A 12504-nucleotide genomic window follows, 5' to 3' on the forward strand; every position below is an offset into this window, starting at 1 on the left:
CTGCCGAACTCAACCCAAGATGGCGGGGGCGGCGGCGGCGGGCCGTGTGCAGAGACGTTGCCCCGGGAGCCCACAGCAACAAGCCTGCACAGCCTCGCGAGAGCCCCGCCCCTCCCCGCTGGGAGATCCCTATAGAGCCGCCCCACCCACAGCCTTCTCGCGAGACCTTGGGCTCTAGAGCGGGAGCTCACACCTCTCCACTCTCACAGAGGATAAAGCTTTCCTTCGCTTCTGAATTGAACTCAGTCTCGTTCTACCGGTGTGAGTGACACCAGGCAGGAGGACCCTTATTGGGGATGGACTCAGTAACAGTATATCCAAAAAATATTATCTTTTAAACATGTAATAGCATAAAAGCTATTGAGTTACTTTACATGTTTTTTTTTGTCGTTCAAATCTTTGAAGTTCACAAGGCATATTATACTTACAGTGCATCTCAAATCAAACTAGTCACATTTCAAAATGCTCAGTGGCTACAAGATAGCTAGTGGTTACAGTACGGGGCAGCACAGGTCTAGAATATAATTTTTTTAATCTGATGTAAGTGTCAAATCTCAATTGCCCCTTTTTGAAGAAAGAAGCTATTAACACAGAAGTGACAGAAAGAGCACTGAATCATGAGTCAGAATATTTTGTTTCAATGCCAGCTCTAAGTGTATTTATACAACGGAATACTACTCTGCCATAAAAAAAGAATAAAATAACGTCATTTGCAGCAACATGGATGGACCTGGAGATCTTCATTCTAAGTGAAGTAAACCAGAAAGAGAAAGAATACCATATATCACTTACATGTGGAATCTTATGAAAAAGAAGCAAATGAACTTATTTACAAAACAGAAACAGACTCATAGACATAGAAAACAAACTTATGGTTATCATGGTGGGGAACGGGCTGGGAAGGGATAAATTGGGAGTTCGAGATTTTCAGATACTAACTGATACATATATAAAATACATAAACAACAAGCTCATACTGTATAGCACAGGGAACTATATTTAATATCTTATAGTAACTTATAGTGAAAAAGAATATGAAAATGAATATATGTATGTTCCTAAAAAAAAGAGGCACTGGGGAATCATGGTCTAGGTCTATACACTGCAGATTGTTACAAAGTATTAATTTAATCTTTTGAGTGACATGATTATGTTTGTATATAATTCTGCCTGCACAGAGTTCTCTGGAGCCTTTCATACAGAGTTATTTTGATTTGGTCCCCATAAAAAGTACTTTGAGAGTTGTCAAAAAAAAAGTATATAGTATTCTAAATCTTTGTGATGTATAGAGTTAACAATACAGCAAGTATTAGGTGTATGGTAATATTTATTATATTAATAACAAATTTTTTAAATGATGAGAATAAATTAGAAGCTCACCAGGATAAAAAAAAATTTTTTTAAGCTTCTGGATCTTCTTATAGACCCTGATCCAGTCACAGTCATTTGCATAATGCCAAACATAGACAATATGATTGGATATACACACAGCACATACCCACATGCTGTTTCCATTAAGACGAATGTACACCTGAAAGATAAGTCATCAGATCACAGAGCCCAGGTTACACGACGGCCTTGGACTTGAGTTCTGCTTGGAGAATCTTTGGCCTGTGTGACGTGCACATGGACAATACTGCGAGGCACTGCAGCATCCGCTGGTAACGCAAGATCTTTGACAGAAGCCCCAGACTGTTCCATAACCTGACCTTCCTGGGCAGATTCAGGGATGATGGTGAGGCTGGCAGAGCTATTCATGGACTGCTTGTGCTGTAGGAAAGAGAGGAATCCTGGGGGAAAGAGAAGCCAAGGGAGGGTCATAAAGGAACAATGAAAAGTCACAGAAACATTTCCCTTTTGTATCGGCAGAGAGACCCGGATCCAAAGCCCAGGGGTTCCCTTGGAACTGCCCCCAAGCCGTTCAGGAGGGGGAGGCTTTGGCAGAAGAGACTGGACTGTATGCAGAATAGCTCAAATGCTGCTCAACTCAACAAAATTGAGAGTTTTTTTTTTTTTTTGAAAGAGGACATGCTTCTGAGCTAGGAACTACAATTCCAAATGAAATTTTAAAGACTTCTTAGAAAAGGAGAGCCTCCAGTGTCGGCAGGCGGTCACTGAGCTCTAGGTATTGCTCCTCTCTGAACCTCGGGCTGCACTGACGAGAACACTGCACCCCCTGGGTCACTACCCTCTCCAAGTAAGTGAACATTTCCTTTCAGCCACTCTCCTTCATCAGGATGTTAACGGTCATCCCTGCCCCGAAGTGGGGAGGGTGTGAAAGAAAGTAGAAAAGGAGGAAATGAGGAGCTCCCTCTGAGGCAAGCATGTTGAACATCTCACTCAGCCCTCATATCCAACACTATCCTTGTAGGAAGTGTTCTTGGAATGTGACTCCACCAAATGTTAGCCGTTTAAAATGCAAGGGTTGGCACCTTTCCCCCTGTTCCCTTTCCCATCCTTTCACTCTCCCCTCTATCAGGCATGGATTGGTTTTCATCACCCATCAGGGGCCCTGAAGACACTCACCAGAGGCAATAAAGAAGAAAATAGTTGAGTAGGCAATGAAGAAGTTCCAGGTGACTCTGTAACTATAGTGATACACAGATTCAGCTTGCCTTAGGTGGTGTTGATACAGCACCAGTGCAGAGAGCAGAAGGGCACCTGATGTCCAGACAAAATGTAAGAAAAAAATCTCTTCTCAGGAACTCTGGCTCTTCTGCTCAAGTCTTAGCCCAAGGTATGCCTGACTTCCAAACCCCGACCCTGCACAACTGCACCTTACTCAAAGGCCAATCCCACTTCAGTGGTAGATCCAACTCAGAAGCTGCATATCGAAGCCAAAGAACTAAGAAGGCTGAGTTAGTCAGAGACAACAGCCTGGACCCACAAACCAAGCATGCCTCCAAGTCTGTGTTAGGGAAGACAGGGAAGTTACCTGTGAAGAAACTGAGGGAGGCAGTCATGAAGAGGATATGTTTAGTTTGAGGAATCATATAGGTGAATTCCAAACCCAGGAGCAGGTTATGAAGCAAGGAAAGGCTGAAGACCAAAAGCATCATGTCCCTGACCACCTTCAGGCCACCTGTTGGAAAGCAGAAGTTATATTGAGAGAAGGACAGATATTTCTTCTGGGTTCATTGCCCCCCTGGGGCCCACAAATCCCTAGGTAAAAATGGGAATGAGGTGGGAGATTTGATTAAATAATTAAGGCTTAGAGATTTGAAGCTAAGTGGGAGAGAGAACCAAAATGAAACTGTTCTCTCTCCTGATGTCTCTGTAAGCGTCTTTCTATTTTCTCAGAATTGATTTCTTGCTAGGTACTCCAGCTCAGTGGCAATATAACCTGTTTTCCCCATTGCCAGTCACCTTTCATTCATACCCTCACGTGCTAGACGTGCTGGCCATCCTGCTGCTACTGCCAAGGATTCTCAGAGGTCCAGCAACTAAGAATGTGAGACGCTAAACTTTTCTCCAAAAGATGCAAATGGTGAGCTTTGGCATCGACCTTGACCGTGCTGATTATGGAAGAGGGCTCCCTGCGACCAGAAGTTATTTGCACTAGCAAATAACGGTGAGATGAATGGAAGTCAAGGAAGGACGAACTCTCCCCCTCCGCCCACCTCTTTTCCATAGTATAGCTCTGACCTTCTGGCCAATCAGTAGTGCAACATATCCACGGGCTGTGGGGTAGGCTAGGCTTTTCTGGCCCCAACTTCAGTTCAACCCACTGTTCTAAGATGATTCCTATCACCAAGAAGACCAAGGCCCACGAGGAGAATAACATGTTGGTGGCCTGAACATTTCTGATTTGCGCCATTGTGACTGGGGATTTCAAGCTGACCACCACCAATGTCTCACATGCCTCTTCTCTTTTGATGTGATTAGTCACAGGAAGTCGGGCAAAATCTCGACTTTCAGTATTGCGGGGGGATTGGCAGTGAGAAGCTAAAGTGGCGTACAGAGAAGATCAGTCCCATTTTCCACTCCTCTACCTGGGCTGGCCTGCTGTCGAGGCTGCCAACTGCCATGGAATCATCTACCGTTTGACCCTTGACCCTGAGACTTAGTGCACTGGAAGCACCAAGGGGCCCAGAGATCTGCAAGAGCTATCAGATATACAGGGAGATATGACACCACATACAGAGAGAGCTATCAGATACAGGAATAACCAGGGGCCTTAAAAGAAGTTAGACATGCATGACTAAAGAAGTTAGAATTTTATGTTCCAGGATTAATGGACGTTAGATAAGGAACAGTGAAATGCAGAAGGAATTCAAGATCACTGACATGAGAACTCAGGTAGCTAGCATCACAAAAGAAAATGACTGCTTAAAATCTGGGATGTTTTGGAGAAACTAAGTATGTTTAACTATTTAAACTTACAGTTTAACTAACTAGGAAGGCATCTAGGAAATAGACCAGTGCTTTGAAACCAAAAGAACTGGCCTGATACACTGAACCATTGAAGTCCAATATCATTTATAAGGCACAGACAATTATTTCTTGTCAGAATTGCCTTTGTAACAGCAGAGAAAACATTTTCAGTTTCCTTGAATAAGCAACCATGCTGTGCACTAAGCTCAGAGTCAGAGGATTTGTACTAAAATTTAAAAAAAAAAAACACCACTTTTACTGGCCTAAGATGACAGTCACCTCCAAAAGCCTCCCTCTGCCTATGTCCTTGACCTCACTGCAGGCCGCTTTCCACGGGTCAGACTGGATTTCTTTCATGGCCTCAAACACACTATGCTGTCTGTCTTCCAGACATCTTTACACATCTTGTTATATTTTATTTATCTATTTAATTATTTTAAATGATGCTCAATACATTTAATTTTATATCTATACTATGCCAGGGAGATTTTGTAATTAAGAAAATGGACTCAGAAGTCTGGCTTTAAATTCTGGCTCTACCATGTTTGTGGTCGTAGAGGTAAAAATGCATCCTACTAGTTAACGATTTTGTAAAGGTTAAATGAGTTTAGAGATGTAAGGCCCTTAAAAGAGCCCCTGGCACATAAATAATACATAAGCAATTACCATAGTATTAACTTGGAGTCTCTGGGAAAGAGATTCTGAGGCAGAGATCTGTAGGTGGGGAGTATATTGGGGAGTGCATCCAAGAATCACAGCTGCAAGTGTTTGAAGGAAGCAGGTTTGAGCAGAAATCGAACTGAGTTGTGGTTGCAACAGAAGAAACAATAGCCAACCCTACCAGGAACCCGGATCTGGGGACCAGAGTCATCCTGAATGGAGCAGGAGACCTCAGTCTGCCGTGAAATACTGGCTTCCCTTCTGTCTCGAGGGCACCTATACACTATCTGTCAGGACCCGCAAGCCTCAGTAGTCAATACTTCTGGTCGCTGTGGGAATGAGCTCCCACACTTCACCACTCCTATATCAGAGCCAGCATGCTGTTGGGGCTGCCATCTGCTGAGGGATCATCTTTCAGGTTGACTCTTGACCCTTGGGGCCTAGTATAGTGGAAGGACCGGGAGGGGGACGAGCAGCACACCATGGCAACTGATATGATTATGCCCTTATATAGTGAAGATTTTATTTCTATGCAATATATCCTTAAGAGAGGGTTCCTGGGCTGAAAGATTTATGTCTCCTTTAAAATTTTAATAGACAATGGCATTAAAGATATAAAGATAATGCCAGATTAGAGAAAATGATAGGGTGAGAGATTAGTGAGATCCAGGTCAAAGAAATCTTATGAACAGCTAGGGAGAACAGTAGTCAATGATGCCATTAAGTAAGATGTAGAACATGGGAGCAACATGGTTTTGGTTAAGTTTAAGGTGCCTACAGGGTATACAATAGACAGAATGTAGTTCTGGATTTTGATAACAGATTGGAGGTTATCAGCCTAGGGATGGCAGTTGAAGCACAGAGGTACATATCACCATGTGCGGACATCACATGGAATGTGACAAGAGGTAGAGAAGGAAATTCTAGAGAACATCACCATTTATGAGAAAGAGCAAAGAAGGAGTGAGTGGTCAGCGTAAGGTAGAGAAATAAAAATGTTGCTGAGGAATTTAAAAGAGGCTAAAACTATATACAATAGCCAAGACATGGAAACAACCTAAATGTCCATTGACAGAGGACTGGATAATGAAGCTGTGGTATATTTATACAATGGAATACTACTCGGCCATAAAAAAGAATAAAATAATGCTATTTGCAGCAACATGGATGGACCTGGAGATCGTCATTCTAAGTAAGCCAGAAAGAGAAAGAAAAATACCAGTAGGGTCCACAAAACAGATTACAACATAAATCAGGAATCATGTCAGTCTTAGGGTAGATAACTAACCACTAAAGATCCAGAGATAATTTTAAAAACTAGAATTCATTTGGGACTGTGTACACCTCTACAAATATTTCCCACCTGAATGTATCTTGGAAAGTAGGAACTATAATATTGTAGCATTCACAATCGTTAACATTCACTGGTAAATAACTGAACATAGTCCCATCTGGGGCAATTAAAACTTTTCCTAAATACCAGGAGCTCTGGGGACCAAAAAAGAAAACGGAATAATTATTCACCTAAATCAGTGTCTATGTCACTTATCAGCTTGATTAGGTACCTCTGTGATCCAAACAGTAATTTCAAGAACAAGAAAATCTTCTGTGCCTCTGTCTCCCTGGGCTGGGATTTCATGGGCAAGTCTGGTACGGTTCTATCCTTCATCCAAGGCGGTTCTTTCTGAGAAGATGGTTTTAAGGATGCGCTTTACATGATCGTGAAATGCTTTCTGGCACAGAGAAGCAGAGAGAGGTTCAGAGGAGAAAACAAGAACAAAGAAAGATGATTTCAGCTTTAGGAGAGAATAACCTAAAATAGGGCCTCTCAGACATCAACGTGCACACACATCATGTGGGGATTTTGCTAAGATGGGGATCCTGATTCAATTCCTATAGCTTAGGAACTGAGATCATGGATTTTAACAAATCCCCAAATGATGTTAGTGATGCTGCTCATTGAGTCACAAGGACACAGAGCACAGGGATATTTGGGAAGTGGGAAAGACAGCACAGAGAAACCTAGCTGGCTTGAGCAGAGGGAAGACAGGGCAGGGAGCGCACTGGAACAGAACAAGGATGTGGGCAGGATGGAAGGCATTTTACTGCGACAGAGAGCCCAGCAGGAATCAGGAGAAATGTGGGAGAGTTAGACACGTGAGGAGTGGTTAGTGAGTTTGTGATACTCAGAACAGTTTGAAGGCATGCATGAAAAGACATTAAAGGCAAAAAATAGTACATGTGTCTTCCTGAACCTTCCTTTCACGTTTCTCTGTGTAGTCTCTGTGGCTAGACTAGACCTGTGCAAGGGATGAAGGCAAAGGAGGACTCAAGGGTATTTTAGCAACAGGCTAAGGGTAAATGGATAGTGCCTCATTTGCACTATCTCCATCCCTCAGGACAGGAGAAGAAGCACAGATGCAAATGTCACGCGTTCTGTAGAATTTGGAAACCTGCTCAGAGAGCAGCTGTTCAGTGTTAGAAAGCTTCTTTGTTTTAAACTGATCTGGGAAATCCAGAGAAGGCTCCTGCAACCTCGGGAATGCAAGTGGCCAAAGGAAGGGTGCCGTGTTCTAATACAGCTTTAATAGATTGCAAGTAAGAAGATACGAAGAGTTTCTTGAAGAGACAGAGAGAAAAGTAGATCCTTTGCTGGCAGGTTGAGAAAATGCTAAACCAGATGTCTAAGCAGCACCCTGCAGAATCTCTGGATAAACATAAGAGTATATGGATGGCTCTGTGTGCAGCCCAACAGCAAAAGAAAAATGGTATGATTTTTCAGAGATAAAGCCTTGGTGGACCCCAGAACAGGCAATTCCAAGGCATGTGTCCCCTTTGCCCCTCCCTGGGAGAAGCGTGGGTAGAGACAGGAAGTACTGCATGGGAGCCTCCGGTGGAAACACACAGAACCCGGTGGTTTGCACAACCCAAGCGGCAGCACTGGCAGTAGTGTATGAAGTCATGCTCAGTGGCCTTGGTGAGAGAAGCAGGCTTGGCTCAGAGGATGACCAGAGACAGAGTTTTGAGATCACTGCCATTCTATCATCGTCCAGTTTTACTGAAGTGTTAGAAGAATAAGCATCCCACCTGGAAGTCAGTTCACGATTCGATTACAACAGAACAACGCAAATGAAAGTTCAATTTCCTGAAAAAAAATTATGAAAACAAATATATGTATGTATATGCTTGATTGGGACATTGTGCTGTACACCAGAAACGGATACATTGTAACTGGCTGTACTTCAAAGAAAATACAATTTCCTAAAACTTTCTGAGTCACACTAGAGCTACAATATGTTTGTCTGTTTTAAAGTGGGAGAGAGAGTCTATCACCAAATTAGTTTGGAAAATATTGTTTGTTATATACAGTCCAGGAGAATCTGAAATAGCCTTCAGTTAAGAAACTTGTTTAACTTTGTGTAACGCTGCATGTCTGAAATCAGTATCACCCTAAGATACTTATTTCATGTACACATATTAACACAATGCTGGAATTAATATTCTGATGAACACCTTAGTAAACCTTAATGTGGAAATCATAATTGATTTTAACAATAGATACCTTCTCTGTAGGAAATCCCGTGGGCAGGGTCAGCCCCAGGCAACTGTGTCATTAGCAAAAGTACTTCCTCAGCCCACAGCCTCTTCCTTCTGCTCCTCTTCAACAAATTTGCTTTAGAAAAACTCTCCAATGTTCTTTAGCATTAGACTTATTTTTAATTCTGGAGTCACATGTTTTATACTTTGCTAAAAGAATTTGAGACACTAGAGAGGGTGTGAACATTAATTTATGGTTCCTAAAATCTATAGGTAGACAGATGATTACTTTCTCTGTTTCATCTGAGACCTGAATTTTTGGTGAGTCAAAGTCTGCATATCAATGGAAACACACATCCAATGCCAACGGGTAAAATAACCTGGGCTTCCTGTTTTCATGGGTAGGGGAACTGGGGATAAGCTGGGATCCTGCCTGTCTAATTTGACTCTGTCTTTTCATCTCCACAGATTTCTCAGAGGAAAATGGGTTTAAGAAATCAATCCACAGTGACGGAGTTTCTTCTTTCAGGATTAACTGACCAACCAGAGCTTCAGCTGCCTCTCTTCTGCCTCTTCTGGGGGATTTATGTAGTCACCGTGGTGGGAAACCTGGGTATGATCTCAATAATTGGGCTGAGTTCTCAACTCCACACGCCCATGTACTATCTCCTCAGTAGTTTGTCTTTTTTAGATTTCTGCTACTCCTCTGTCATTAGCCCCAAAATGCTGGCAGGGTTTTTATGCAGAGATCAAGTTATCTCCTACTCTGGATGCATGACTCAGCTGTTCTTTTTCTGTATTTGTGTCATTTCTGAGTGCTACATGCTGGCAGCAATGGCCTATGATCGCTATGTCGCCATCTGCAGCCCCCTGCTCTACAATGTTATCATGTCCCCCAAGGTGTGTTCCCTGCTGGTGGCTGCTGTCTTCTTGGTAGGTTTTACTGATGCTCTGATTCATGGAGGCTGTATATTAAGGTTGACTTTCTGTGAATCAAACATCATTCAGCATTATTTCTGTGACATCATTCCTCTTACTAAACTCTCCTGTTCCAGCACTTACATCGATGAGCTTTTGATTTTTGTCATTGGAGGATTTAACATGGTGGCCACCAGCTTGATAATCATCATTTCATACGCTTTTATCCTTGCCAGCATTCTCCGCATCCACTCTAAAGAGGGCCGGTCCAAAGCCTTCAGCACCTGCAGCTCCCACTTGACAGCTGTCCTCATATTTTATGGGTCTCTCATGTCCATGTATCTCAAACCTGCTTCCAGCAGTTCACTCGCCCAGGAGAAAGTGTCCTCAGTGTTTTACACCAACGTGATTCCCATGTTGAATCCCCTGATTTACAGTCTGAGGAACAAGGAAGTGAAAAATGCACTGATGAAACTCTTAAGAAGAAAAATATCTTCATAATGAATTTTTTTTAAGATTTATTTTATGTATTCATAATCATGTGTGTATGTTTATGTTTATGCCCTGAGTCTTAAAGTGAGGTAAAATTATTTATGTATAATTCTGAATATATATATTTGTTTGATATTCACATATTACATAAATAACAAATATTTTAAACTTAAAGTTTAACATCATTCCTGGGATCGAACATCAATTTTTAACTTTCCTGAATCTAAGCAAAAAGAAGACAAAGTCATGATATCCTAGAGTCATATCAGAAATAAAAACACACTAAATTTTTTGCTATGACAAAGTCTTTCCTCTTATTTCTCTCACTCAAAAGAGATTTCTCTAATAGAAATTTGCATGGGAAATATTGAACAGTGTTGTAGAAATCATTGCAACAACTTTATAATAAATGTTTTTAGATTTATTAAATAATAATATAAATTATTACTATTTAAGAATTTTAATTTTAATAATTGGCTTATTAAAGGCCAATGTTATATCAAATTTCAATTCAATGAAGAAGATCCAGTGAAAGGCTAAGCTAATACTGTCCCAGTGTTTGGTCTCAGGTGAGCGAGCAAAGGCTAAGACTTAGAATTCCTAGATTAGGAGATGATACTTTTACAGTCTTACCTAATATCTTGGTTTTTCCTGTGTAACTAGTATATGCACAGTATTTTACAACTTTCTGTTTATTTCTTTTGAGTTGGTATTTCTGTCTAGGCTGTAAACTAGAAGCCTTTAATTACCTCTCAGGTGCCCATTATTTGGTGAATAAACAAACTGTCGTATATCTATGCAATCTATCTAACAGGTGATCCTCAGTAACACAAAACAAGAAACTACTGATGCCTAAAACACTGGATTAATCTCAAAGCATCAGATTAAGTGAAAAAAACCAAAAGACTGTATGCTGTAAGACTGCATTCTATAATAGTACAGAAAATTCAAATTACTATGACAGGAAACATATCAGTGGCTGTCAGGGGCTGAGATAGGGAGGGGGTGTATGTACTTGCAAAAGAACACACAATTGTTTAAGGTAATGTAAACATTTTAAACCTTTCTTGTAATTGTAATGATGGCTACATGACTGTATGCATCTGTCAAAACTCAAAAAATCATACACTTTAAAATGTCTACTGTGTGCAAATCATAAAATCATACCTCAATAAAATGTTTTTAATATGTACACAGATATATATCTATGTAAATAATCTCATTTGCAAAAGCATCTTAAAGCTTATTCAAAACATTAGGAACACTTTAAAATTTGTTTTCCAAGTTTCTAGTTCATTGAGGCTTCATCTGATCTCTAAGTTTTTCTTTAAATAAATAAAATAAGCACCCAAGAGAGTCTCCCAGGAGACCTTAACTTTCTGTGATTAGTTTTTTCAGTTCCAACATCCTGTGACGGCAATAATAATAATGAAACGTTTTTTAATGCCAGAATCCCAAGAGCCACTCTAAACCAAACCTCTAAAGGTGAATTAAAAAAAATCATTAAATATCACAGTTCATCCAGTTGTAATCACTTTAATAATCATAAGGTAATATTATATCCTGGAGAAAGTAAATAGGTGGATAGATCTAAAATCAAGTCACAATATGAACTGATGAATGAACAGGAGTGACTAAACAAAATGAAGAAAGTTTAGAGAGACAGTTCAGTGAATGCAAATACGAATTTTTCTAACAATCAGGACCATTAAAGTGGAATGAGGCGCGTCAAGAAATAGATTTTTGCATCACCCGACAACAGTCAGTGCAGAATATTTTAGCACCAGACTGTCTAATATGCCCTTTACTTCTCTTCCAGTATGACGGTCTATGGTTTTGAATATATCCAAGTTTCCGGATGGACTCACAGAAGATAGAGAAATTAACTGAATAGACTGGAAGTTACATCCCTATAAGTGAGAAAAAAAAAAAAAAAAGATCTGCGACTTGGAAAGATTTCAGTCAGAAAGTCTTTCAGTCTTGGCGCCAGAGATTCTAAACTAGAAGTAAGAGGACCTGCTCTTAATTCATCGTGTCTGATTTCCTGAGTCATCACCACACTCACGATTCTGCTCTTTTGGCAAAAATGTGACCCTGAATATGTATAAAATCAAAGATTAATTGAAAACATAACACTTGGACTTAGCATTAAGATTTAGACTTATTCTGTGGGAGTAAGAAAAAGAACTGGGAAAAGGACAGAAAGGAAGAGGTTATAAAAGGACAAGTTTTCATTTAAATGAAGTAGATGAAATATTTCAGCAAAAACTGAAAAACCAGTTGATGTGGTTTCGAGAAAGGGAATATGTGTCTTACGGGGAAGAGTCTCAGACTGAGAGAGATTTAAATGGAATTCAAAATTGAAGCAATAGAAGAATTTAAAGAATAATGGATGGAAGCCAGTAGGAAGAAAATAGCCAACATTCAAGGTTCTTAGCATATTTGAATGAAGAAAATACCAACTTTTCTACAGTCAGTATGATGCATGATGTAAGTATATTTTATTATATAGTTATCCATATC

General features: G+C 40.5%; 2 protein-coding genes across 3 annotated transcripts; one reads left to right on the forward strand and one right to left on the reverse strand.

Moving 5' to 3' along the window:
• Positions 1-1309: 1309 nt before the first annotated feature.
• TMEM225 (transmembrane protein 225) lies at positions 1310-8663 on the reverse strand. 2 transcript variants are annotated; one of them, XM_072953942.1, is made up of 4 exons: positions 8597-8663; positions 2936-3082; positions 2527-2661; positions 1310-1790 (listed from the first exon to the last, which is right to left on the reverse strand). In XM_072953942.1, exons 1-4 carry the CDS (start codon positions 8646-8648, stop codon positions 1552-1554), a joined length of 573 nt encoding a protein of 190 aa, XP_072810043.1. In that variant the 5' UTR covers positions 8649-8663; the 3' UTR covers positions 1310-1551. The 2 variants fall into 2 exon arrangements, with proteins under 2 accessions (XP_072810043.1, XP_006209885.2); XM_006209823.4 differs by lacking the exon at positions 8597-8663 and adding an exon at positions 3646-4021.
• A 357-nt stretch (positions 8664-9020) lies between these two features.
• Positions 9021-10066, forward strand: OR8D4 (olfactory receptor family 8 subfamily D member 4). Its single transcript, XM_006209822.3, has one exon. The coding sequence runs from the start codon at positions 9055-9057 to the stop codon at positions 9988-9990; it is 936 nt and encodes a 311-aa protein (XP_006209884.2). The 5' UTR covers positions 9021-9054; the 3' UTR covers positions 9991-10066.
• The last annotated feature ends 2438 nt before the right edge of the window (positions 10067-12504 follow it).

The sequence above is a fragment of the Vicugna pacos genome, chromosome 33 (genome assembly GCF_048564905.1).
Source record: "Vicugna pacos chromosome 33, VicPac4, whole genome shotgun sequence".
Lineage (NCBI taxonomy): Eukaryota > Metazoa > Chordata > Mammalia > Artiodactyla > Camelidae > Vicugna > Vicugna pacos.

Excerpts from the sequence above, each read along its gene's own strand:
- OR8D4 (XM_006209822.3), top strand. The coding sequence starts at position 9,055 with ATGGGTTTAAGAAATCAATCCACAGTGACGGAGTTTCTTCTTTCAGGA.
- TMEM225 (XM_006209823.4), bottom strand. The coding sequence starts at position 3,817 with ATGGCGCAAATCAGAAATGTTCAGGCCACCAACATGTTATTCTCCTCG. Across the intron at positions 3,083-3,645 it reads CACTACTGATTGGCCAGAAG|GTGGCCTGAAGGTGGTCAGG; the intron begins GTCAGAGCTATA and ends GCTTTCCAACAG. Across the intron at positions 2,662-2,935 it reads CTCCCTCAGTTTCTTCACAG|GTGCCCTTCTGCTCTCTGCA; the intron begins GTAACTTCCCTG and ends TCTGGACATCAG.